The 27,085-nt window shown below is 35.0% G+C and overlaps 1 protein-coding gene across 3 annotated transcripts in view; it reads right to left on the bottom strand.

Moving 5' to 3' along the window:
• Positions 1-3,696: 3,696 nt before the first annotated feature.
• Positions 3,697-27,085, bottom strand: part of DCN (decorin) — a 38,545-nt gene continuing 15,156 nt past the window's right edge. For all 3 annotated transcript variants that reach the window (XM_030819866.1, XM_030819868.1, XM_030819865.1), the window contains exons 3-8: positions 23,999-24,111; positions 18,119-18,332; positions 16,882-16,995; positions 12,913-13,006; positions 11,473-11,611; positions 3,697-4,423 (exon numbers count right to left, since the gene is read on the bottom strand). In XM_030819866.1, the coding sequence (XP_030675726.1) occupies positions 4,229-4,423; positions 11,473-11,611; positions 12,913-13,006; positions 16,882-16,995; positions 18,119-18,332; positions 23,999-24,111 (869 nt within the window). In that variant the 3' untranslated portion in view covers positions 3,697-4,228. The remainder of the gene's footprint in view (positions 4,424-11,472; positions 11,612-12,912; positions 13,007-16,881; positions 16,996-18,118; positions 18,333-23,998; positions 24,112-27,085) is intronic.

Genomic DNA, 27,085 nt, shown 5'->3' with positions numbered 1-27,085 from the left:
GATCTCCAATGCCTAAGTCATTGATGGCAGTCATAATACTCAGGAGGCAACTCACCCAGTCCTTTTCTGGTTGTCTTATACTGGGGTAGGGTGTGCATATGACCTTTCTTTTGGCTCAAAATTGTTCAACTTCTTTGCAGGTTGTTTTAGTTTCCTGAATGTTTATGCTTGTATATGGTTTTAATAAGTTTAGTGTTCTCCATTTCTTGATTTTACTTTGTTTTCCACTACTATACTTTGTAGTGTGAAATTGACAGTCTGTCACAGACCTGTGATTTGAAGTAATTGTGACAGATGGTGTGCTCGAATACATAAACAGATCCACTAGAAGGAATGTTTTAGCAATAAGTGTGGGGATTTAAAATTGAGCAGCAAAATCAAGAGTGAAATGACTGCAATGTCGACTCAGCAACCTCGAATGTCTGCTGCAGGAGAGTCTGAAGGACAGTGAAGTCTTATGAAGAGTTGTTGTGTGTGTGAAGGGGCAGTCTTGGACTGGGACTGCCTGGAACATTGGATGAATGAGAAATGACTGTATAAAACATTTTTAGTTTACTTGAGGGATTAGGCATTTCTTCCTTCGTATAAAGATAAGATTATGATATCCTACAGCTGCCTCTGCAATAAAATTGTGGAATAAAATGGTTTCTTGGAAAAGCATTATGGAGAAGGGTAAAGGAAAATTTAAAAAAAGATAATAGTGATGATTCAGACAAACGAATGTGCAGAAGAAGAGGAGATCCAAGTTATGCCTAATTTATGTCATGAGAATTGCATAGTGACATTTATTGCCAGATCAAAGTCTTTGAAGAGAAACACTTTAAAAGATCATGAATACTGTGTTCTGGAAAATCTGTGTCACTTGAATAAACTAAGATGGCTGTCCTGAAGACAGAAAGTGGTATGGCCTGGGCTAGCATAAGTGTACAACAGAGGCTTTTCCAACCAGCAGAGGTCAGAGACAAATTCATAAGTTTGCAACCTTTTATGTGAAGCACACATAATCGAACAACAGTTTTAATGAAAACAAAAAAATTAAACATTTAATAAGGAAAAAAGAAAGTGGATATTAATGATTAAGTTGTGTCTCCTCCCAGAAGATATGTTCAAGATTGAACCCCTCTGTGAGTCAGACTTCATTTGGAAATAGAGTCTTTGCAGATATAATCAAGTTAAGATGGGTTCATACTAAATTAGGGTGAGCCTTAGTCCAGTATAACTCGTGTTCATAGAAGTAGAGAAAAGACACAAACACATGAGAGAGAAGGCCATGTGAGGATGAATATGGAGGCATAAATTAGAGTCATGCTGCCATAAGGCAAAGAACACCTAGATCTAACCAGAAGCCTAGGAGGAACAAGGAAAGGTCCTCTCCTAAAGGCTTTGGAAGGAATCTGACCCTGCTGACACCTTGATTTTGAATTTTTAGCCTCCAGAATTGTGAGAGAATAAGTTTCTGTTGTTTTAAGCCACCCAGTTTTTGGTACTTTATTATAGCAGCTGTGACTTCCTTACAGAGGCCAACAAGCAGGAGACAAAAGACAGACATGGTATAATAGGAAACGAGAGGACTCTGCTGACTTATTTCTCCAAGTGTGGACCAAGAAGCAGCAGCATTCCTGGAAGTTTGTTTGAAATGCAGAATCTCAGACCTCGATCCAGACCTGACACATAAGAATTTCCCTTGAAATGATTATAGTTCGAACTGTGTGCCTGTAATAACAATGGCAGTAGCAACAACCATAGTTGAGCCCTTTCCATTTACTTTACTTTGATCTAAAAGTTATATTCTATGCTTGCTAACTGAATTCACACACCAATCCATAAGACATGTACAATTAATATTCCCATTTTATGGACAAGGAAATGAGTCACAGAAAGGTTAACTAACTTCCCTTAGTCATGCAAATAGTAAGTGTCGAAGCCAAAGAAATCAGCTATATATTTATCTTTATTTCAAAGGAAATAAAGATACATATATATGTATATATACAAAAAGATATATATATATATATATATAAAGATATATATGTGTGTGTATATATATATATAAATATGGGGGGAAGTTGTGTTGACACTTAAGAGTGCTGGAGAATCAGGCCTGTCTCTCATTTTGATACTGAACAAAATTAGAAGTAGCTTGACTACTGGAAAAGTGTGTTGGATCTGCTTTACAGTTAAGTGTCCAAAATGGTCTTCCCCTCTTTAGATTTCTACTTATTTCTCACCACACTTGTCAGTTAAGCAGCAGGATATCTGCAGGCTTTTCCCCGTAAGAGAAAGGCTGCAGCATAAAGGGTATATCGTTCAAGGCTATAACATGGAGTGTGCATCACTGAAGGCTACAACATGAAGGGTGCATCACTCAAGGCTATACCATAAAGGGTGAATCATTCAAGATTACAATAAGAAGGGTGAATCATTAAAGGCTATAGCATGAAGGGTGCATTGTTCATGATTACAACAGAAAGAAGGATGCATCATGCATCATTCAAGGTCCAGCTCTGAACAACAACAAAAAAATGTCCATTTGTGGACATGCACCTTGAATTCCTGAATGTCTTCCAATAGAAACCACCCATTCAACTGTAGTCATGAGAGGAGGATCTCTTGGGAGATGAAAAAGTGAAGAAAAAGAGAGGTTTCCTCCCTCTTATTACAAATACTGGAAAATTCAGATTTTATGGTCCTGCAAGAATGTGGAAAGATGGAAAAAAGTAACTTTCCCTAATGTTAATATTAGCTCCGGATATGTCAAATGTAAATGAAAATTATTGCTTCTGTTTCAGAAGAAGAAAAATAATTTGATTAAGCCTCCTTTATGCCAACCTGTCAGAGATGTGTCCCGGCATACCTCTTTGACTTTGAACTTAGTCCCTGTCTCAAATAGTGCCTCCCCACCAAATCTTGCTCTTGAACTATTATGAATCTATGGAAACCCACCTCAACCATTATCTCCTCAAGTTTTTCATGTTCCACTGCACTCATCCTGCTACTATTAGCAGAAATGATTACCTCTCATGTGAGCCACTACTATACCTTGCATATATTTCTGTGATAAAATTTATTCCACCATATTTCAATTATTTGCTGTACTTAATAAATTATTTAAATTTACCCTGTAGTATTTCAATTATTTTTTCCCATATGAAACTATGATTTATAGGGCTTTTAACCATCAACTATCCAACTTCATAGAAGACAAAAAATATTTTCACATATTTGCTTGTTAATTGTTGATAGCACAAATGTACAATTTGATAAATGTTTACTGTAAGTAAATCATCCCCAGGCTTGTTAAATTGTCTGCATTGATAGCTGTTTCTAAATTCCACAGAAAACATTTTTAACATTGGTGGTTTAACTGAAGAAAATACTTATGTCTAATACATCTAGTAATTGTAGAAATGTTCAGCCTGATTACATGAAGTCACATGATAGTTTTAATATTTATTCAGCAGAGGAGTAAATTGAAACATCAGTTCTCTAGACCAATCAGGAAATGTATGCTTTGTGCTTTATAAGCTTACATTCAACATAGATGACATGTTACCATACTCAAATGTAAGACAGGGAGAGGTAGAAGAAATAGCTGAGAACTTGAAAAGATGTACTGTTATTGTCAACAAACCAATGTCTTCTCCCTTCATAAAATTGTGTTTAGGGAATATTAACAATTAAGCTTGTATACAATAGTAATTTTGAATGTATTTTTAAATTTATTTTTTCAAAATAATGACATTAGCAAAAATTTTACATAGCCTGTATTGAATTCACACATTCAAATGAGGCTTTACCAGTAATAATGGGGATTAATACAGAGATAGTGTTTGGCATTTGACTTTATCTCAAAGGAGCTAACTGTTTAATGAATTACAGAAGACTTGTACTCTTTTTATTTTTTCCTGGAAATTAAAAAAGAAAAGCTTTACTAAATATTGACATATATATTTACTCCAAATTTTACATTTAGTGAAATAAGAATATCTCTAGTAGCTCAGTTAACATCAACAGAAAGCTTCAAAAGATGATTCTGAAAATGGCAGGCAAAATTTCTTTTTATTGTAGGCAATTACTTAAACTGGAAATTTCGCTTTATGCATAGTAAGTCATGTGGGTAAAACATCCACATTGCAGTTAGGTTTCCAGTATCTAGCTTTTATTTATTTTTTAGCAATGACATTAACAAGATTTTGCCAGGTTATAAAAATGAGGGCTTTCTTGAGAATTACTTATAGTTTCCGAGCTGAATGGCAGAGCGCACGTAGACACATCTGAAGGTGGATGGCTGTATCTCCCAGTACTGGACCGGGTTGCTGAAGAGACTCACACCCGAATAAGAAGCCTTTTTGGTGTTGTGTCCAGGTGGGCAGAAGTCACTTGATCCAACTACAGAGATATTGTTGTTATGAAGGTAGACAACCTACAACATGAAACGATAGAAAATAATTATTATTTTCTAAATATGTTGAGGCCCTTCAGGTAAACATTTTATTCTTTTTATTATTTTTTAATCCTTCACTTTTTTTTTTTTTTTGATGGAATCTTGCTTTGTCACCCAGGCTGGAGTGCAGTAGCATGACCTCAGTGCATTGCAGCCTCTGCCTCACAGGTTGAAGCTATTCTGCCTCAACCTCCTGAGTAGCCGTACCATGCCTGGCTAATTTTTGTTTTTAGTAGAGATGGGTTTTCACCATGTTGGCCAGGCTGGTCTAGAACTTCTGACAAGTGATCCGGCCACCTCAGCCTCCTGAAGTGCTTGGATTACAGGTGTGAGCCACCACGACAGACCCCACTTTGAATAACTGACTACTTCTCAGATTAAACTTTTGATTTCTCCCTTCCTTTTGAAAATTTGCTTTTCCCTTCTTTAGTCTTGTCTTCCCCATCTCAGTAAATTGCATGCCAATCATTTCAGATGCTTAGCCTATATACATTGTCATTATCCTTGAGCTCCAATTCTCTTATGCTCTCTACATAATCAACAACAATTCTTGCTAGCTCAGCCTTCAAAATGTACTTAATCAAGTTCCTCTCTCCATGTCTACTCCTACAACCTCATCCAAGTCACCATTGTTTCTTTCCAAATGATTGAAGTTGCCCTGATTATTATTCCTGCTTCCCCTTTTGCCTTCCTAAATTTTATTCTTTTTTTAAGCTCTCAGAGCAATTGCTTTAGAAAGTAAACCAAATTATATGTTCTTTGCCTCAGAACTCCAGCGGTTTCCAATCTCATGCAGAATAATAAAATCTAAAGTTCTCAAAGGGGCCTACAAATCCTACATGATCTGACACCCTTTTACTCTGACCTCCTCTTCTCTTACTGTAAAAGCCAATCATCTGGTCTACTTGCTGCTCTTCTAATGCACAAAGCGTGATTAAGTTATCAACACTGTTTACTCAACCTGGAATAATCTCTAAGGTGTCTTCAAGGCTTGCTGCCTCATGTAAGTCGTTTTTTCTTACCAGAGAGACCTTCCCTGACCACCCCATCCTGCCATTCTCTGGGGCAGAATTACGTTACATATTTTTCTTCATAGCATTATCAATATGTAGCATATTATGCTTATTTGATATTGTTTGTTTCTCTCCTCTAGAGTAAAAGCTCCATGAGACAGGAATGGTTCTGCTTGTTTATGGCTGTATCTCCAGTACTAGAACAGACCAGGTGTTCAATAAGTATGTGTTGAATGAATAAATGCTGTTTCATATATCAGGTCTACATGACTATATTGGGTCTACATGAAATATTATGTTTTCAGGACAAAAAATATATACACCTTTTAACAAAATCATATAGAATGAGAAAGTGCTGTGTAGTGAAAAAGAAAAAGAGAGCATAAAGTACTGGAATTGAAATAAAGAATCACAAACTCCAAGAAATTCTTAAATATTTAAATATCACAGCATTTAGAATAAATAGACCTAGGAAGTTTTAACAAATATGTATTTTATGTAATATGTTTTACTTGATGAATACAGTGCAATATAATTAATCAGAGTTTTTTTTCTGAATTATGTTTTACAATCATGTTTAAGATAATGGTAATTTGGCCATAGATTTTCTTAGGGTCACTAAAAACCAGACTTATACAAAGAATGTTAGAAATGAGTTTACACTTCACTTTGAGGATATGAGTTCTGTAGGTCAAGAAGCAACTTCTCTGAAATCATACAAGCAAGGTTAGAATATAACACTAAGACAACAAGGTCTTTTCTTTTTCTTTTTTTTTTTTTTTTTTTTTTTTTTTGAGATGGAGTCTCGCTCTGTCGCCCAAGCTGGAGTGCAGTGGCACAATCTCGGCTCACTGCAAGCTCCGCCTCCTGGGTTCACGCCATTCTCCTGCCTCAGCCTCCAGAGTAGCTGGGACTACAGGTGCCCGCCACCACGCCTGGCTAATTTTTTGTATTTTTAGTAGAGACAGGGTTTCACTGTGTTAGCCAGGATGGTCTCAATCTCCTGACCTCGTGATCTGCCAGCCTCTGCCTCCCAAAGTGCTGGGATTACAGGTGTGAGCCACCGCACCCAGCCACCAGCAAGGTCTTAAGTGAGCTATAAAACCTATGAAGTACTCCCTTAGAAAATAACTTGAAAGGCTGGGCGTGGTGGCTTATGTCTGTAATCTCAGCACTTTGGGAGGCCGAGGTGGATGGATCATGAGGTCAGGAGTTCAAGACCAGCCTGACCAACATGGTGAAACCCCATTTCTACTAAAAATACAAAAATTAGCCAGGCATGGCGGCACGTGCATGTAATCCCAGCTACTCAGGAGGATGAGGCAAGAGAATTTCTTGAACTCGAGAGGCGGAGGTTGCAGTGAGCCAAGATTCTGCCCTTGTATGCAGTCCAGCCTAGGTGACAAAGCGAGACTCTGTCTCAAAAAAAAAAAAAAACTTGAAATATTGCTCTACCCATTAGGACATTCACATTCATGTGCTGGTGAAAACGGCTTTGTTTTTGTAAGGGCTTAAGAGCGAATTAGTAGATGTCATATAAAAACAGAAACAAGGAATATTAAAGTGAAAGCAACACTTATATGTATGGTTTATGATTCTCATATTTTGGAAGTTTTTTGTTGTCATTTAACATCCTGCATATTCCAGTAGTGATTAGCAAGTAAAGGAAGGGGTGTTTGGTGAGGATTTATGGTTAATATTGAAAGTGAGAGAAGAAAATATCAAGACGTAAGTATCAGTCTGTGTAGAACAAAATAAAAGTAGATTCCAAACTCATTCTATGGGGTCAATATTTTCTAAGACCAAAGCCAGACAAAATTCATCATAAGAAAAAAAAGTGTAATCAAATACCTCTTATGAATATGGACAAAAAATCTTTCACAAAATGTTAGGAAGCTACATTTCACAACATATAAAGTGATTTTATACTATAGGACCAAACATGATTTATCTCAGGGTTGTAAAATTGGTTTAACATATGAAAATCAATCAAAGTAATATCAATGTAATACACTATATCAAAAATATAAGGGCCAAAACCTGCATTATTATCTCAACAGATGTAGGAAAAATGTGTAAGAAAAAAATTCATAATAAATGTTTTCAGTAAACCAGAAATAGAAGGGAACTCCCTCAACTTGATAAAGAGCATCTACAGAAGACCGGTGGCTAACATACTAACTAATGGTAAAATGAATGCTCCCTCCGCCGAAACTAGCAAATAAGGCACAGATGTCTAATTTCATCACCTTTGTTCAACATTGCAGTGGAGATTCCAGTCAATGCAAAGGGTGGGTTGTGGGGGAGGGGGAGACCTAAAACAATCCAAATAAAATAACTAAAGCTGTCTATTTTTAAATAATATATCCTGAATATAGAATATCCAAAGGAACTCACAAAAATTACTGCAACTAAAAACAAATTTGGCATAATACCAGGATAGCTTAATATATAAACATCAATTGTATTTTTATACATTAGCAGCAAACAAATAAAAAAGTTAACAATTCAAAACAACATCAAAAATAATGAAAAAAATGAATGTAGTAAAAGAATTGCAAGGCATGTATGCTAAAGATGACAAAAACTGTTGAGAAAAAGAAAAGAAGATATAAATAACCCTTGTTTATGACTTGGAAGGCTCAATATTATTAAGATAGTAATTCTTCCCAATGAACTGTAGATTCAAAACAATACGTTTCTAAGCCTTACAAGAATATTTTTCCAGAAATGAAAAAGTAGATCCTAAAATTGATATGGAATGCAAAAGAACCAGAATAGCCAAAATAACTTTGAAAAAAAAGAACAAAGTTGGAGAACCTACATTTTCTAATTTCAAAACTTAATCAAAAGCTACAGTAATTGAAGGGTATAATAATGTCATATGACTAGACATATAGATTAATGTAATAGAATTGAAAGTCCAGAAATAAACCCTTACATCTATGATTGACTGATTTTCTTTTTTTTTATTTTTTCTTTATTTTATTTTATTATTATACTTTAGGTTTCAGGGTACATGTGCACAATGTGCAGGTTCGTTACATATGTATCCATGTGCCATGTTGGTTTGTTGCACCCATTAACTCATCATTTAGCATTAGGTATATCTCCTAATGCTGTCCCTCCCCGCTCCCCCCACTCCACAACAGTCCCCGGAGTGTGATGTTCCCCTTCCTGTGTCCAAGAGTTCTCATTGTTCAATTCCCACCTATGAGTGAGAACATGTGGTGTTTGGTTTTTTGTCCTTGTGATAGTTTACTGAGAATGATGTTTTCCAGTTTCATCCATGTCCCTACAAATGACATGAACTCATCATTTTTTATGCTGCATAGTATTCCATGGTGTATATGTGCCACATTTTCTTAATCCAGTCTATCATTGTTGGACATTTGGGTTGGTTCCAAGTCTTTACTATTGTGAATAGTGCCGCAATAAACATACGTGTGCATGTGTCTTTATAGCAGCATGATTTATAGTCCTTTGGGTATATACCCAGTAATGGGATGGCTGGGTCAAATGGTATTTCTAGTTCTAGATCCCTGAGGAATCGCCACACTAACTTCCACAATGGTTGAACTAGTTTACAGTCCCACCAACAGTGTAAAAGTGTTCCTATTTCTCCACATCCTCTCCAGCACCTGTTGTTTCCTGACTTTTTAATGATGGCCATTCTAACTGGTGTGAGATGGTATCTCATTGTGGTTTTGATTTGCATTTCTCTGATGGCCAGTGATGATGAGCATTTTTTCATGTGTTTTTTTGGCTGCATAAATGTCTTCTTTTGAGAAGTGCCTATGATCGAGTGATTTTCAACAGTGACAAGACAATTCATTGGAGAAAGAATATTATTTCCAACAAATGACATTGGGACAATTGCTATCCACATACAGAAAATGAATTAGACTCATATCATATACTAGGATTATCTCAAAATTAGATTATAAAACCAAATACAGGAGTTAAAATTATAAAATTTCTAGATGTTAAAGTATTCTCAGAATCTATACAAAACTATGGTCTATGAAACAAACAAAAATGATAAAATAGATTAATGATTCCCTGTGGCTGGATATGAGATATTATCTCATGCCAGTCAGTATGGCGATTATTAAAAAGTCAGCAAACAGTAGATGCTGATGAGGCTGTGGAGAAATAGGAGCGTTTTTACATTGTTGGTGAGAGTGTAAATTAGTTCAACCATTGTGAAAGACAGTGTAGCAATTCCTCAAGGATCTAGAACCAGAAATACCACTTGACCCAGCAATCCCATTACTGGGTATATACTCAAAGGAATATAAATCATTCTACTATAAAGACACGTGCACACATAATGTTTATCGCAGCACTACTTACAATAGCAAAGACATGGAATCAATCCAAATGCCCATCAATGATAGACTGGATAAAGGAAATGTGGTACATATACACCGTGGAATACTATGCAGCCATAAAAAGGAATGAGATCATGTCATTTGCAGGGACATGGATGAAACTGGAAGCCATCATCCTCAGCAAACTAACACAGGAACAGAAAACCAAATACTGCATGTTCTCACTCATAAGTGGAAGTTGAACACTGAGAACACATGGACACAGAGAGGGTAACAAAACACATAACAGGGGGTAGGGGGTGAGCGGGGGAACTTAGAGGATGGGTCAATAGGGGCAGCAAACCACCATGGCACACGTATACCTGTATAACAAACCTGCACATTCTGCAAACGTATCTCATTTTTTTTTTAGAGGAAATAAAGAAAAATGATGAAGCCATGTCAAAAAGAATCAGGAGCTAGACCAAAGAACCTCCTCCCAGTTGATTCTTGAATAATTTGAAAATTAAAATTAATAATGACAGTAAAAAGAAAGAATTTTTATTTTACTTGTGGCTTCAAACTCCCCCTACTCACTATGGCACCACCATAACCACCACCCCTACTGAAAAAAATAGCATTACAAAAGACTGAAAGTTTCATCTCCATACTTCTAAATCAAAAACTTTATTGAAATCTAGCTAATGTATGCAGCCAAAAACCACATGAAAAAATGCTCATCATCACTGGCCATCAGAGAAATGCAAATCAAAACCACAATGAAATGCCATCTCACACCAGTTAGAATGGCCATCATTAAAAAGTCAGGAAACAACAGGTGCTGGAGAGGATGTGGAGAAATAGGAACACTTTTACACTGTTGGTGGGACTGTAAACTAGTTCAACCATTGTGGAAGTTAGTGTGGCGATTCCTCAGGGATCTAGAACTAGAAATACCATTTGACCCAGCCATCCCATTACTGGGTATATACCCAAAGGACTATAAATCATGCTGCTATAAAGACACATGCACACGTATGTTTATTGCGGCACTATTCACAATAGCAAAGACTTGGAACCAATCCAAATGTCCAACAATGATAGACTGGATTCAGAAAATGTGGCACATATACACCATGGAATACTATGCAGCCATAAAAAATGATGAGTTCATGTCATTTGTAGGGACATGGATGAAACTGGAAATCATCATTCTCAGTAAACTGTCGCAAGGACAAAAAACCAAACACCGCATGTTCTCACTCATATGTGAGAACACATGGACACAGGAAGGGGAGCATCACACTCCGGGGACTGTAGTGGGGTGGGGGGAGGGGGGAGGGATAGCATTAGGAGATACACCTAATGCTAAATGACGAGTTAATGGGTGCAGCACACCAACATGGCACATGGATACATATGTAACAAACCTGCACATTGTGCACATGTACCCTAAAACTTAAGGTATAATAATAATAAAATAAATTAAAATAAAGAAAAAAAATAAAAAAAGAAATCTAGCTAATGTAAATTGTGCTTTTTGATTTAATTTTTTATGGTATTTTGTCATAGAAATTCTAACTAAGACACTGAAAAAAAAAAAAAACTTCTAAGAAGTGCTTCCTGTTTCCTAGCATCCCATAAGCGGGGTGGGGGTCTTGCTGTCTGGATATTCCTCATATAAGCAGTGGCTTTGCATTACCTGAATGTACTTATGCTCTGCCAGCCCACCAGGTACTCTGGTAAGCTTGTTGTTGTCCAAGTGAAGCTCCCTCAGATGAGGCATGTTGGCCAGAGAGCCATTGTCAACAGCAGAGATGCTGTTGAAACTCAATCCCAACCTGCAACAGAAAGCAGAAATGAAAGCAAATACCACACATGGATGCCTTTCTTACAAGCACTGTGTAATTAATCAAGTCTATAGGAAAGGACATTTTTTTGTTTTTGCACTTACTATTCCCAGTTCTTGGAGTGCTGTCTCCAACCTCTCTGAGCCTGGACAAAGTCCATTTATTGTTAAGTTCTCGGCTTAAAGTTACTCTCTTTGAGATTCATCTGACAGAACGTGATTGGACATAGTCTCCTATTTCTTATAATATCCTAAGTTCCAACATCAAATTATGGACTACCGTAGTATTGGAACATAATATTCCTAGTAGTTTATTTTTAAAAACTGTTCACTTATTCAAACATTTATTTGTATATTTAATAAACAAATGTTCTTGAAAACTTATGTGCATGATATTATGCTGGGCATTGTGAAGGACAGAGGTCTCATGGATCAAAAACCACTTTTCCCATCAAAGAATATTTTACCTAGTAAAGGAGTTGATTATACACACACACACGCATATATATATATATACATTCAAATATATATTTTATATTTATTTATCCACCATGAAATTTATATATAAAAACAGGAATGAGTAAATCTGGCATGATACTGTGCTTCTCTGTAGGGACAGTCAGCAATATGTACAGATCAAAAAGAACATAGTGTTACTTGAAGACAAATGAAAACGTTTGCCAGATTGAAGTTATGTTTGAAACCAGGGCAAGTACTAGTATCACTTATTAAAAAAAAAAATCATTAAGAAGGGCCAGCAAAAACAACAACAAAGGCTTTTCTTTTGTTGATCTACATTAAATGTCCAGAGATATTTTATTTTAAACTTTTCAGAGAAGAGGGGGTTAGAGAATCTCATAATTATTAAAATAGTAATTTGTGTGATGCTCAATATTTCTCCGTCTTGGTAGATTTCATTTTAATGCATTTTCAAATTCTAGAAACTGTGTTATAATTTACTTAACCTTCTGTTTGATGCAAATGAGTTAGAACATATTAAATGCACATACTGATTTAATCACACACTTTGTGTATAAAATATAACTAATCTATAAACAGTATAGTATTAATAACATATGAAGCTGATCTTGGTGGTTTTAGTAAGGGTACTATTTCATTAGCTTCTTCTCAAGAAACAATTGGATATGCTGAAGCTTGAGATTATTAGAAACAACAACAGCCGCGAAATGTAGTACAGTCAAAAATCAATCATCGTGTTTGTAATTCTTATCATATAAGCACTAATATACCTAGCCATTGTTCTGATAGAATGTCATGAAAGAATGTTATTACTTAGCCAAATTATTCAGTCCTTTCAGGCTAGCTGCATCAACTCTGCTGATTTTGTTGCCATCAAGATGTAATTCAGTAAGGGAAGGAGGAAGACCTGGAATGTGGAATTAAAGATGTTAAATTAGCAGATAAATATTGTAAGTACAAAATGTGGGCAGACTTAAAGAAGACATATGCCATCAATTTTCTAAAAGACACACAGTTTCAAAGAATCAGCTTTGCTTATCTTTTTTTTTTTTCATCCCTTTTATAATAATGTGTGCTTTTGGAAGTAGTGGAAGCCCTTGCTATTTTTCTCTTAGGTTGACTTTAACAAAAACCTGGATGATTTCTATCATGTAGTCGATTTTTTTTCGTGGAATAGAAGAACTGAAGTCAACGCTGAGTCTCATTATTCTCTTCCACCTTTGTTAATGGGCTAAAATTGACGTTGATGAAAGATAGTAACTATAAAGTGGGAAGGTCACTATTCGAACCATAATGAAGAGATTACGTATAAATTAAACCCATGTATAAACTTAATTGTCTATTTCATTAATGAGAATCATTAAAAATTAGCACTGATATGCTGTGCTGGTCTTAGCCTTAATTGACTTTTCCATAAAAACATCAAATACCTCTGCAAAATGTCTGTGTAGAAACAGCTAACATTTACTTATGCTTATTAAATCCAGAATGTTTATGCAGGAGGAGTGGAGAGGTCTATAATCAAGTGATCTGCCATATGTGGAGCACCTGGGGTAATAATTTTAGATCCAAAGTACCCACTAAACCTCTAGATAGTACTTGCACGGCTGTGATTTCCAAAGATTGAGTATTATAAATATAAAATTTTAAATATCTTATTTTCATTTCCTCCTAGCATCTGAGGATGTATTATATTTATACAGCTTTTAAAATAACATATTGTTCCACTTAATAGCAATAGATACAGAGAAAATAGCAAATTGGTTATGTGTAGAAAGAACATCTGACTGGCAGAAAGACTTGGCTATTTGTCTATAAAGACACAGAATTGAAAAACCATAGGTTTCATTTTGTCTAAAATTTGTATCACATCACACTGAATTCTGTCAACATTGTCCATTTAATAGAATAGTTTAGTCCATATTTGACTTGAAAATGATTCTTAGTTTCCTATGGTAGCACATTTTGTGTTAGAGCTACTAGGAAAAGGAACATCTATTTATTGTATGTCTGTTACGCACCGAACATTGACCTTGGCACTTTTCCTACTTCAAATCCTTTAAGCCTCTCAAAATATAAATTATTGGTCAATAATCCCTTTTCACAGATAAAGAAACAAGACTCAAAGTTACAAAGTAATGCAAAGTTACAAAGTAATTACAAAGTAATGCAAAAAATGTATATTTTTTAATGCAGTGCCTCTAGTACACCAATTGCTATCACAACCATCAGCCTTACTTAGTTTCAAAGTGTCTCCCTTTTTGGGATGTCAGTTTCCCAAATTTAAAGTTATAGCTAGGAAGAAGTTTGACTATGGGAGAAAACTTTGCAATAGGTTTGAGATAGACAAATTTATAAAGTGCATCATTAGCTTCTGCCACTGTGGCATTGAGTGAAAGAACCCATACTCTAGTTCTTTTATTTATTTGTTTGTTTATTTATTTTAAATTTTCTTTTTTCTTTTCCTTTTTTAAGATAAAATATATAGAGATTTACACTGGGCCAAGTACTTGTGTGTACATTACAAGCCTTACTTCTATAGAGTAATCCTCACAATAATCCTGGTAGACAGGGTTATTAATAGCTCCATGTAATATCTAACAAACCTGAGGTTGTAGAAATGCAGAATAATTATCCTAAAGTCACAGTACAACTAAATGACTGAGTTAGGTCTCTCACCCAGGTTGGTCTAAAAGTATGATTTTTATAGTCTCTACACTACTTTCTACTGCCTTTCCATTTCCATGAGTGATAGGAGAAAATATCACCAGGACGTTGCTGATATTCAGGCATAGGTATCCCAGCCTAAGCAAGGTGGAATCATGTATTAGATAAGCGTAACGATGAATAGAAAGGAGGACTTAATATGCCAGCACAGTGAAATAGTTAAACACACGAGTTCTGACATCAGCACCACACAACTCCATCTCTGCTGCTTCCTAGCTCTAAGAACTTAATTATAATTTTCTTTACCTGTTTAAGCCTCATTTTCCACTTTTATGAAACAGGAATGATGACAGTACTATATAAGGATGTTGTAGGAATCATATAGAAGACTCTATGATAAGCATTTGACAGGATACCCAGAACTAAATACATGCTTAATAAATTGTAGTTACTTAACTTTTCTGCTAAGTGGTGGTAAATAAAAGCAAGCTATAAATGATGAGGAAAAGATACCTGGGATAGATAGAAGACATAGCAAAGTAAAGGAAAAGAGATCATGAAATGATAAAAGGTATCAGTGAAGGATATTTTGGAGCATGGATTAAGAGGGACAGCAAAGTCTGAGATTGTGCTAAATGTAAGTCATCTGGCTGCATGAAATAAATTTCAGCAAGAATTTTAATAAGATCTATCTATCTATATCAATCTCCAATTTATATCTATCTGAGATATAAATATCTCATTCCTGCACTGGGGATAGCAAAAGATTACTTGTTACATGCAACAAATTGGAGACTCAACATGAAAGTGCTTTATGAATTATAAATCAGTCTTTATCATCTATGTATCTATCTATCCCAATAGTTGCTACTAAGGAAGTCAAAATCATGCTCTGTATTCAAAAGACCAGGGAGAGGGCAAGGGGTGGTAAGAAAGCATCCTATGGAATATGCACTCTCAGGAGTTGAAATTTCTGTAAAAGAACAATAAAGGACAACTGGTGTTTTCTGTGGCCAAATGCCTACATTTTGCATGCGCTCAAGAACAAGGCATGTAAGTTGAGAAGGGGACAGACAGGGGAAAACTAGATAATATAGAGGGCTTTGGTGAGACTGAAAAACCCAGAGTAGGGACGATGTGCAAGTTAGGGGAATTTATTATTGGTGGTTTGATGCCTTTTCTAATTCACAAAGACTGGCTTTTCTGCCTCTCCTGGGAATCCCTTGGAACAATGAACTTACCCTTGTGACTATGTGGTCATTGCTGTGTATTTGTCTGGCTTGGTTTTAGAGAGTAAGCTCCCAAAGGCATGTAGCATATCCTATTCCCTGCCCTGTCTTAAGTGTGTGGTACATCGCCTACACATACTGATTGTTCAGAACATTTTTAATGCATAGTAGAGAGTTATATTAATTCCCTACTTATCTATATGCTAAATATTTCTCTAATTATTTATTTAACTTTAAAACAACTCAATGAAGTGGATAGCAGTATTATTTCCACTTGACAGATAAAGAGATAGAGGACAAATGAATAACTTTTTCAAAGTCTTTGAACCATTTTATGGTAATTTAGGCTCAAGCAAACTGACTCCAAAATCTACACTCTTCACAACACACAACTACCACTATCATACAGATATTAATAACTGGAGTGTCTTAAAAGGGAAAAAAATTCTCTAAGCTATTGCAGACTCAAGGTAAAAATTGGATCAATTTCAGAGGTACTCCCATATATCTTTTTTTTTTTTTTTACAAACACCAAGGCATGCTATTTTTTAAATAAGTGTACTTTTGCTTTGTGATTTCACAATATTATAAAATCACGTGCATTAAGTTGTGTCTTAGACTAGATATTAAACGGAGTCTAACCATCTCTACAGTGAGCCTGGTTGGCCCCGTGGTCATCCAGACTGAATCACTGGATATAACACTAGCAATAATAGAGAATTTGCTGGAAATATAAACATTGGATGAAACACTAGCAGCAATAGAGAATTTGCTGGAAATAAGGTTGGCCTCTTAGGTGACAATTCCAGTTAACACAAGAATTTTTTTTTTAATTAAAGCCTTTGAATTTAAATTTTTCAAAGTGTTTTGGAGAATCTTCTATCACCTTGAGGAATGCTGGTGATATTGGTATCAGCAATGCGGATGTAGGAGAGCTTCTTCATTCCCTGGAAAGCCCCATTTTCAATTCCTGAGCTCTTCAGCGGATTGGTGCCCAGTTCTACAAATGTAATAAGTGCAAGGCTTTTAGAGGAAATTTTAGGATATTACTAGTCACTGTAGTATCTGTTTCAGCAAGCAATCTATAAAGAAATAGGGATTAATATCAACTTGACTAAAAAAACAAAAGTGAGATTAAAGAGCATGCTTCTCAGGAGAATAGCAAAATGGGATAAAAATTTCCCTTATTAAAACAAACAAAAGCCAAACAAACAATGACTTATGAATAATAATGACTTATGAAAAAGACTATTAGTGAAAGCAATACCAATAAAATTATTTAAAATGCATACACAGGTTTGTCCAGAAATCAACTAAAGCAAGTTTACAATTCCCATCTTACGTTATTTATTATTTTCCTAAGGTATTTTAAAATTTTGTTAAAGAATTTCAATCTAGCATTTTATAAGCCAATAATAAAATTACAATTTTTACTATATGTTTAGAGAAACATTATAACTATTTTTTTTTTTTTTTTGAGACGGAGTTTTGCTGTCGCCCAGGCTGGAGTGCAGTGGGGCGATCTCGGCTCACCGCAAGCTCCGCCTCCCAGGTTCACGCCATTCTCCTGCCTCAGCCTCCCTAGTAGCTGGGACTACAGGCCCCCGCCACCACACCCGGTTAACTTTTTGTATTTTTAGTAGAAACGGGGTTTCACCATGTTAGCCAGGATGGTCTCGATCTCCTGACCTCGTGATCCGCCTGCTTCCGCCTCCCAAAGTGCTGGGATTATAGGCGTGAGCCACCATGCCCAGCCATAACATATTTTTAAAGCAAATGATTTATGAGTGTTTAGAATACAACAGGTCCCCAAAACGGAAAGGTATCTCAAAATATCTGTAGTTAAGTACTATTTAAACTCATCTTTGCATATTGTGCATGTGGTAGGATAACTTCAGCCCTAGGCTTTTCTCCATATTCTCAGATACTCAAGGACATACATAAAAACATCACTGTAAGGTCCAGATTCAAAATCCCAATTTCTCTTGCCCTGTTCTTATAAATCACATAGGCTCCAGGCATGTAGCTTGTAGCTAATTTACCTTCCTGCACTTAAAACCCAGTTGAAATCTCTTAAGGTAAAAACTTGAGTTTTGGTCTTAAAGTTATAAAAATGTCTGTACCTATGACAATCATCTGGTTCAGTCCATTGAAAGTAACTTTTCGCACTTTGGTGATCTCATTCTCATGGGCACGCAGCTCCTGAAGAGTTTTAGGCATTTTTTCTGGCAATTCCTTCAGCTGATTCTTGGACAGATAAAGTCGTTCCAACTTCACCAAAGGTGTAAATGCTCCAGGGCTAACTTTGCTAATTTTATTGTTGACAAGAATCAATGCCTGTAGATAGTGAAGAAAAACAACTCCTTAAATCCAAAACCTTCCACATACATGTAAAACAAGGGCATGTTTGTTCATTCCATTCATAGGGATAGCAGAGAAATCTAAAAAATTGCAAGAAATCAGAGAAATAATTAAGTAAATATTGTTTCTTTACTTAAGAAGTGTATAGGCCAGGTGTGGTGGCTCATGCCTGTAATCCCAGCACTTTGGGAGGCTGAGGTGGGAGGATCACTTGAGGCCAGGAGTTCGAGACAAGCCTGGTCAGCATGGCGAAACTGTGTCTGTATCAAAAATACAAAAATTAGCTGGGCGTGGTGGTGGGTGCCTGTAGTCCTGGCTACTTGGGAGGCTGAGACAGGAGGATCACTTGAACTTGGGAGGCACAGGCTGCAGTGAGCCGAGATCACACAACTGCACTCCAGCCTTGGTGACAGGGAAAGACTGTCTCAAAAAAAAAAAAAAAAAAAAGTTATAATATGAGGACCTGAAAATCAGGAATGAAGAGAAGGGAAGTGTAATAAGATATATAATATATACATAAACATACATGCACTCTACTCACACAGACTTGTATGTATGTATATGTACATGTATATATATGTAATTTTTAAATAATAAATACTCCTAACAATTGAAATGACCCAAGATACCTGAAAATAATCAATGCCACAGACATCCATCCCGCAGTCAGCTTTTTAACCTAAAAAGTCCATCTTCATTGATCATGAATATGGATTCCGCTATAAAAGGATGATACCAATTTATGCTATCACCAGCAATGCAAGGAACTAAAATTTTCCCATAGTCTTGCAATATTTGACATTATGTTTCTTAAGAGTATGGCCAAAATAATATCATGTTGTAGCTCATTGCTTTTCTTTGTATTTCCTTGTCATTTAAAAAGGTTAAAGTATTTTTTATTTTCCTACCATTTATTGTATTTTTTGGAGAGAGGAGATTGCTTGATCACAAATACTTCTCATGTTTGTTAAATTTTAATATAGTTTAATAATTGATGTAGAAAATAAAGATATGGTCAATATGACACAGAGAGCCTTAACATATTTTTCTCCTGATTTTTTTGCCTTTTTTTATGTGTAAAGGTTTTATATGACAAATATGTTAATATTTTGGGTAATTATTTGATTTTTATTTCTGAGTTCTCGTTATATAAGAAATTACCTCTAATTCATTATTATTATGCTTATAACAATTGCTAGGCCTATTTTTGGACTATTTTATTCTTTTTCAATTATCTGTATGTCTAACAAAACCACATGGTTTTATTATTTCAAGCCACTTTATTAACTAATTATAAGGAACTTAAAATAACTTATTAAGGTCTAATTTTGCATTTTCAATTGTAGTATATGTTTTGCATATATGAGAATGTGGAGGGGCAAAAGGGGACCTATAATAGGAAAGCGAGTATTTTTAGTCTCAGAAATGCAAGAGTGTTTTCTAAAGGTAATAGCTGATTAATTAATATATGTATATCCTCATATAGTTCACATTACTCGATGAATTAAAACTTCTTATTAAGTAACATAATCGTTTAATCCTGAAAGATGCATCGGTTGATTGATACACAATCCTAACACATTGCGATTAATAATCAAAAGTTCAAAAACTTGTGGGAGTTAAGGTCATAAAAAAATTGACATTAACAAACAAAAAATCAGGGAAAAGCCAGAGCCAGCTGAGTGGAGTGAGGTGACATATATCATTACAAGACATCCAAAATTGTGGATGCCTAATGAAAATCGCAAAGGAGATATTCAATTCCTATCCATGGAGGAACATTTGGAAGTGTGATACAATTAAATGTATTAAACATGATCTGAAAAGTCTGTATTATGTTAAATGTTTTTAAAACCTGACTTTTAATATGATTTTTTTCTCCAAAGCCATTTATGTAGGTCTTACACTGTACCAAATATTGTTCTAAAGACTTTTTTGGTGACTGTTATATTTATAGGCAATTATTAGTGCACATACTCAAGCCAGAATTCTGAGTTTAGAACCTCAAGCTCCGGGTCCTACTTGGCCTGTGACTATGAGCATGTAACTTAACCTTTCTGTGCCCATTTAAAGGAGGTATCAAGTGTGACTACCTCATAGAATAGTTATAAGAATTAAATAAGTTAATGTATATAAGGTACTAAGAATAGTGCCTAGTATATATAGTAATTGCTAAACAAGTGTTTGCTTTTGTTCAGTCTTTGACAATTTTTGCTGATTTTTAATTAAAAAAATTTTCCTTACTCAACTTATTAAGCTTCAATTCAAAGAAAATATATTAAATGTTGGCATTACCACACTTAATTTTCCATTATTTTATAGAAAAATTATGTAGTTTTTCCCACTATATATAGGTATAAAATTACTCTTATGCAACACGTACCACTCATAATGAAGCACATACAGGGAACATGATTCTGTTAAATTCTTTTATTTTAATCCTTGCTAAATTTTCATTTCTCTCCTTCCTTAGGTGTGGCTTTGCTAGGTGAAATTATGATGTTTATTTGCAAAATAACAAGGATAGAAAGGATCATGAATGAAAGAGTAAGAGAAAAATAGCTGTTTAACATCCTCTGAATGGTTGAAGGCTCTAATGAACTCTCTTTATTCATCTGATGTATACTTTGAAGTAGAAAGAAAGAGATTGTCAAGATGATGACTGCCTAAAAACATACTTAGAAGGAGTCTTGGGAAAAGAAACAACACATTATTACAAATGCCAGATTTAATGAGAATGTCGTGGACACTAGATGTCACTTACTTAAGGATATAAAGGGTTTTTTTAAAAAATATTCCAATTATACTTAAATGTACAGGAAGTTGAGATGACAGGAAGAAAGTTTCATCCTTTAAAAAAGTAGCTATAAGGCAAACTTATGCAAATAAAAGTTTTAAAAATATTTTAGTAATCTAAATTTAATAATATTCATTTTTTATGGTCTCCCGCCAGCAGTTGCTTAAATAGTCATTGAAAACCTTGCTGGTTTCACCATCAGCTCATTCCCAGTGAAACCTTAAGGTGAAGTCAGGGAGTTGGTGAATAAGGTTCTAATCAGCGGAAAGAGACCCAAAGGTCGGTACCTCCAGTATGTCCTTATCCTCCATTGTTTCAGCTGTTTCTTTCACTCTAGCCAACTCGTATTTTTATTTGTCTCTTATTTTCTTCTGCCTTTGCTTTCTTCTTGTACAGAAAGTCCTTCAAACTTCTGCTGATCGTCTAAAACTCCTTCCTCGCATATTCTCTCAAAACTGTATCTGGTAATTGGATAAATAATGATGCCTAATTTTTTCTTATACTTGAAGTCCCTAACACTCACTACTCATATCATATTGTGCTTATATTGTTGGACACGTCAATAAATTGATCATGGCACTGTTTTACCTACCAATTTTTTTTTTTTTTTTGAGATGGATTCTCACTCTGTCGCCGGGGCTGCAGTGCAGTGGCACGATCTCGACTCACTGCAACCTCCCCCTCCCAGGTTCAAGGGATTCTCCTGCCTCAGACTTCCGAGTAGCTGGGACTACAGGAGCGCGCCACCATGCCCAGCTAATTTTTTATTTTCAGTAGAGACAGGGTTTCACCATGTTGGCCAGGATAGTCTTGACCTCTTAACCTTGTGATCCACCCGCCTTGACCTCCCAAAGTGCTGGGATTACAGGCGTGAGCCACTGCATTTTTTAAAATGGTTCCTTGTAGAGTCTTAAAACTTTAGAAAAAAAAATTTCTTCCTTTAAAAAAATCTGGTATATTTTCTTCTAATGGCTAAATGTTTACTGCTTTTCCCATCTTGGCTATTGTAAAGTTTATAACTAAATGGTACCTTCATTATAGTAACTCTGTAATAATTATGACCAGTTGATTCTATTTTATATTATATTATTTCCCTTGTATCTGTATTTTTTATTCTAATGTATATCAGATGATTTATATTTATACTTTACTAAGTAGTGCCTATTCTCATGATATATCCTCCTCAATTATTTTCTGTAATGACTAGAATAAATAAGTAGATATGAAATTAGAGTACATTAAGAATGTATTCCTATGACATTCATTATACGAAGCTGTGAACTCTGATCTCCACAGGCAGGTAACAAATCATTAGGTAAGTCTCTCTATTTTCTGAAAATTCTGATTCTTTAAATTTTATTTTTAATGTTGAATAAAAATCTGCTTCTCTAACACTTCTACTCACTAGGACGATTCTGTCATCTTGTAGTTGAAGCAAGTAAATACAATTCTTTTTCTTCAACATGGCCCTTCAAATATGCCACTAGTGACCCTCAACACTCAGTTTAGACATCCACCTCTCCATCCACGGTGCCTATGAGACCTAATTTCCAGATTCTTTATCTCCATGGTCATCCTTCTCTAGATGTTCTTTAATGCCTTTCTTAAAATGCCAAGAACCAGACTCAATGCTTCAGAGTGGTCTACCAGAATGGAAGTAGACACAGTGAGATTTCCAGAGTATATATTTTGGACATTGAAGTCTGGCTTATTTATATTCAATGTGCACTCATATTTTGACGGAAGTCCACATCACACTCATCCCACAGATAGAGAACTGGGCGAGAAAATGCATTTTATAGTGATTCTGGTGTTCTGTGTGAACAAACAATACATTTACTCTTACAGAAGGTTCTCTTAGCAAGGCTTACCTCTATTTTATTGGGTTGGTCATTTCCCTTGTATAGTATATTCTCTCCCAACTACCACAATATTCATTCTTTGCCCTTTTTTGGCCCTTCTTCATGTCCTGGGAAGCTGACCTCTGGGGAATGCATTAATCAAATGCCTTTGTCTTTTGGTCTGAAGTAGACACAACCACACGAGACACAGGCAGGAAATTAAGAGGTGGAACTACTCAGCTCTCCCATGGCTCTGAGACACTCAAATTCTTCTAGATCTTTGTGGGACTGGGTGCCTCACAGTGCCTTGCTGGGTTCCCATGCCCCTTTGCAAATAGAGGTTCCAATAACGTCTCCTCCATGAAACCCCTTTGTGAGTGGCATCTCTTTTCTGATGAAATCCTGACTGACAGACTGAACATTATGATACGGTAGAGAGATAAGAGAAAATCAAAATAAACATACAGATAAGGACACAGCAAGCATAATCCTAAAGATAAAGCAAGAAACATATATTTGAAGATAGAATTATATTTCACTAAATGAAATGTGAATAATTATCTTTTTTCACTTGATTCCAGTCTTCTAGACTTTAGAACATCATTCACACCTCTCTTAGAAAATGCATGAAAACAAACAAAAGAAACAAAGAAATAAAATAATACTAGGATCAATCCATTTTGTGTTTTTTCCCACTACTAAAATACAATTTAATTTGAAAGACAATTTTTATTCCCGAAAACGTGAGAGGGAATTAAGATCTAAAGTATTTTTATGAAGAAAATACCTAAGATATATGGGGTATATGTAGGAAAAATGTTGGGTAAATTGTTAGTGGTTAATAAATATGATGATTTGCTTCCCTACCACTGCTAAAAAGGTGAAGTTAATAAACACTAATGTGCTTCTTTGTTGGTACATAGTACTCTTGGCCTTATCTAGGTGGTGTTTTGAAAAATACCTTGAGTCCTACCTTATTGTGATTTAAAAAAATTAGTTCTTACGTGAAGGTTCTTCAGGTTCTTAAAGTCTCCATCTTTGATTTCGGTTATTTTGTTGTTTTGCAGGTCTAGCAGAGTTGTGTCAGGGGGAAGATCCTTTGGCACTTTGTCCAGACCTAGCATAAGAGTAATAGGAGTGTGTGGTGAGTAGAAAGGACATGTGGCTACAGAATCATGCAACATATATTTACCAAGAAATTAATGTTATGATGATCATTTTAACAGTAACAACGTATTTTTCTTCTTCTAAGAATTACATTCATTGTAGGGTAAAATTTTTGCTTTATCTTTTGCAACAAAGTCAAATGACTTTTTGTATTTAATAATAAACTCAACATGATATTTTCCTCATGGAATTACTCTTCTGCATTAGGGGAACATTTGTGTTGCATTAGGTTGTGGCTCAAATCTATACGTTTTACCTCTTTGTTGTTGTATTGAAAAGTAGTTATTTTGATAAGTAGTCAGCATGAGTGATTTGCAAATCTATACATTTTTACATAAATACCATGTCAATAATTACTCTAGCCAAATCATCAGTAATAAAGATCTTTTTGATAAACCTAACCCTGTCACAGATCTACAGTTAAAATCATATAAACATATAATCAACTTGTGGCAGGATCTTGAAAATTTATCCAACATTTTGGGATAACGTTTCTTTTAGTTTTCATTGGAATGCCAAAACAATATTCATTTCAGTTGATATTTTATGACCAATAGGTATATGGCTAGTTAGAATGAAATAAATTTGGTAGTATGACATATCTGAAATTAATTTTATGAAGCATTACTTTTGGACTTTAGATTTTGTTCTGACTGAATTATTGTTTTTAGTTTGTAAATGTAAACTCATTGAATTACCAAATGGTCCATGGTATTAAAAATATTTTAATAGTCATTCAGCTAGTCATATAAGGATGAACCAGAATTATACAAAAGGCAGTTATTTTGAATAAATCATCTTGAATCATGATAGAGAAAAATATTAAATAAGGCCTTTTGCCTTTCTTTTTTCATTGTTTCATATTGAAGTAGGACATTAAGTAAAAATTTGATATTCTGTTAACTCAAATTAATGTGATCATTTCTGTATTTTAAGACTGTATAACATAAATCAGAAATATTTTTTAGCCTTTGTTAGAAGCAATCTCTCCATCATGTCTGAAACTTGAAGTACTGAAGATTATTTTTTCATAAATTCAACAAGCCTTTATTGAATACCTCCTGGGCACCATGAATTTATTAGATCCTGGGAATATAGCAGGACCAAGGCAGGTATTACCCATGACTTCATAAAAATATAATTCAGTTTACTGTTTTCAATTAAAATAAAATTACTACAGGGTATAATAACTGCTATGTCGAGAAAATAACTTTTCAATTTTTTTTATGTAAACATACCTGTAAACCACCATGGTAGCCATATTTTGACTGTCTTCATTTCTTCCATGAAAATTACAGAACATATACCTGAAGCTACCTATTTCTGAGTCTTTTCCAAATAATTTTTTATTTATAATATCACTGCTCCATTGATAGTTGGGGTTGCGGGTGGAATCTTATTCTTAATTCAGTGACCACCTATCTCTATAAATTTAAGTATCAAAATATAAGTAATTCTGAACTTACATAAATATGTTACATAAATATATAACTCTTATAGACACAGCTCCCATAGAAATAACAAGAGTCAAGTGTTTTCAGTGATGAACAGTAAAATACCAGAACAGCTCCCTTGTAGGAGGTTGTTTAATGACACTGTACAGTTGTAATTACCACCATTTTCAGAAATGTCAATTTGCTAATTTCATGCAATTAGGAATAGTAGACTTCTGCCAAATCTTTGATAATTAGTGTTCTCCAACCCAGAAAAGACAAACTTCTTTTCATTTGGAACGTAGCTACTACATTTTATCATTCCTTCTTGGGCACCTTCATCAAAGTCCTAATTTCCACTTGGGCTTACTTTTATTCATTGGTGAATTTAAATTCTAGTGACTCTCATTTTGTTAATGGGAAACTGCAGATAAAATTTTAAATGTGTAGGGAAAGAATGATGTGTCTGGATGGCTGACACTTTTGATCATGTTGTCATCCTAAAATTTCATAACACTAGGAATTACTTAAGGTAATTTATATACATCTTATTTCTAGAGATTCAGAAAAAAGGAATGCCATCCTCAGGATTCTAATTCTTGTAGTTTAGTTCTTGGAGAGCCATTTCAAAGATTAAAATTATAATTCTACAACCTGCTCTGAATTAGTAAATTTATGTTTATTGGGGGGATTTCACATATTAGTATTTTTTATTAATAATTTAGTTTTAGAGTTTATTTTTAAAAATGAAAATATGTTATTATTTACCTTACAATAACCCAATGAGATAGGTAAGGCAGTATGGTAATCTCATACTTTCAATTCTTTTAAAAAGTTTCATAACATGAACAAGCTTATCTAGTTAGGAATGACAAAATGTGAATTAGGTGACAACTCTCCTGGCTTCCAGCATGACTTTTTTTTGTGGCATACCTATCTGTACCCCCTGAAATAATTTTTCTGATATCAGACCCAGTAATATGCTTTACCTGTAAGGGGCAGATAAGGCATTGGAGTGTTAACTAGCTTGCTCAAAGACAAGAGACAGAGCATAATGGAGAATTTACCCTAGTTATTATGAGTTCTCTGAATGTCACAAAGGGAAGGGCCCTTAAATGTCAGCTAGTCTATGGTTCCCAAATGCTGATGAGGTAGACTCTATGATGAGGTTTTTAGCAATCTATATCAAAATAAAAAAACAATAAGAGCAGTGTGGTGAGTTTTAATGTAAATTATCTCACACACACACAGACACTCACACACACACATACACACACATTTCTGAGACCATCTGAGACCAGTTCCTGCCTTCACTTCCATTTCTACTTTTAAATACACCTTCTTTAAAAAATGATTATGATAGCAGATGGCAGGCTCTTCTGTTGTTAGGTTTGGTATAGACTTTAATGAGAAATTAACTTGTTCAACATTCAAAATTTTAATTATCCCAGAAATCAGAGAATTTTAAGCCAGTCTAATCTTCTCATTTCA

The sequence above is a fragment of the Nomascus leucogenys genome, chromosome 10 (assembly GCF_006542625.1).
Source record: "Nomascus leucogenys isolate Asia chromosome 10, Asia_NLE_v1, whole genome shotgun sequence".
Taxonomy (NCBI): domain Eukaryota; kingdom Metazoa; phylum Chordata; class Mammalia; order Primates; family Hylobatidae; genus Nomascus; species Nomascus leucogenys.
The sequence above is the reverse complement of the archived record's forward strand: the minus strand, read 5'-3'. Positions and strand labels throughout refer to the sequence as shown.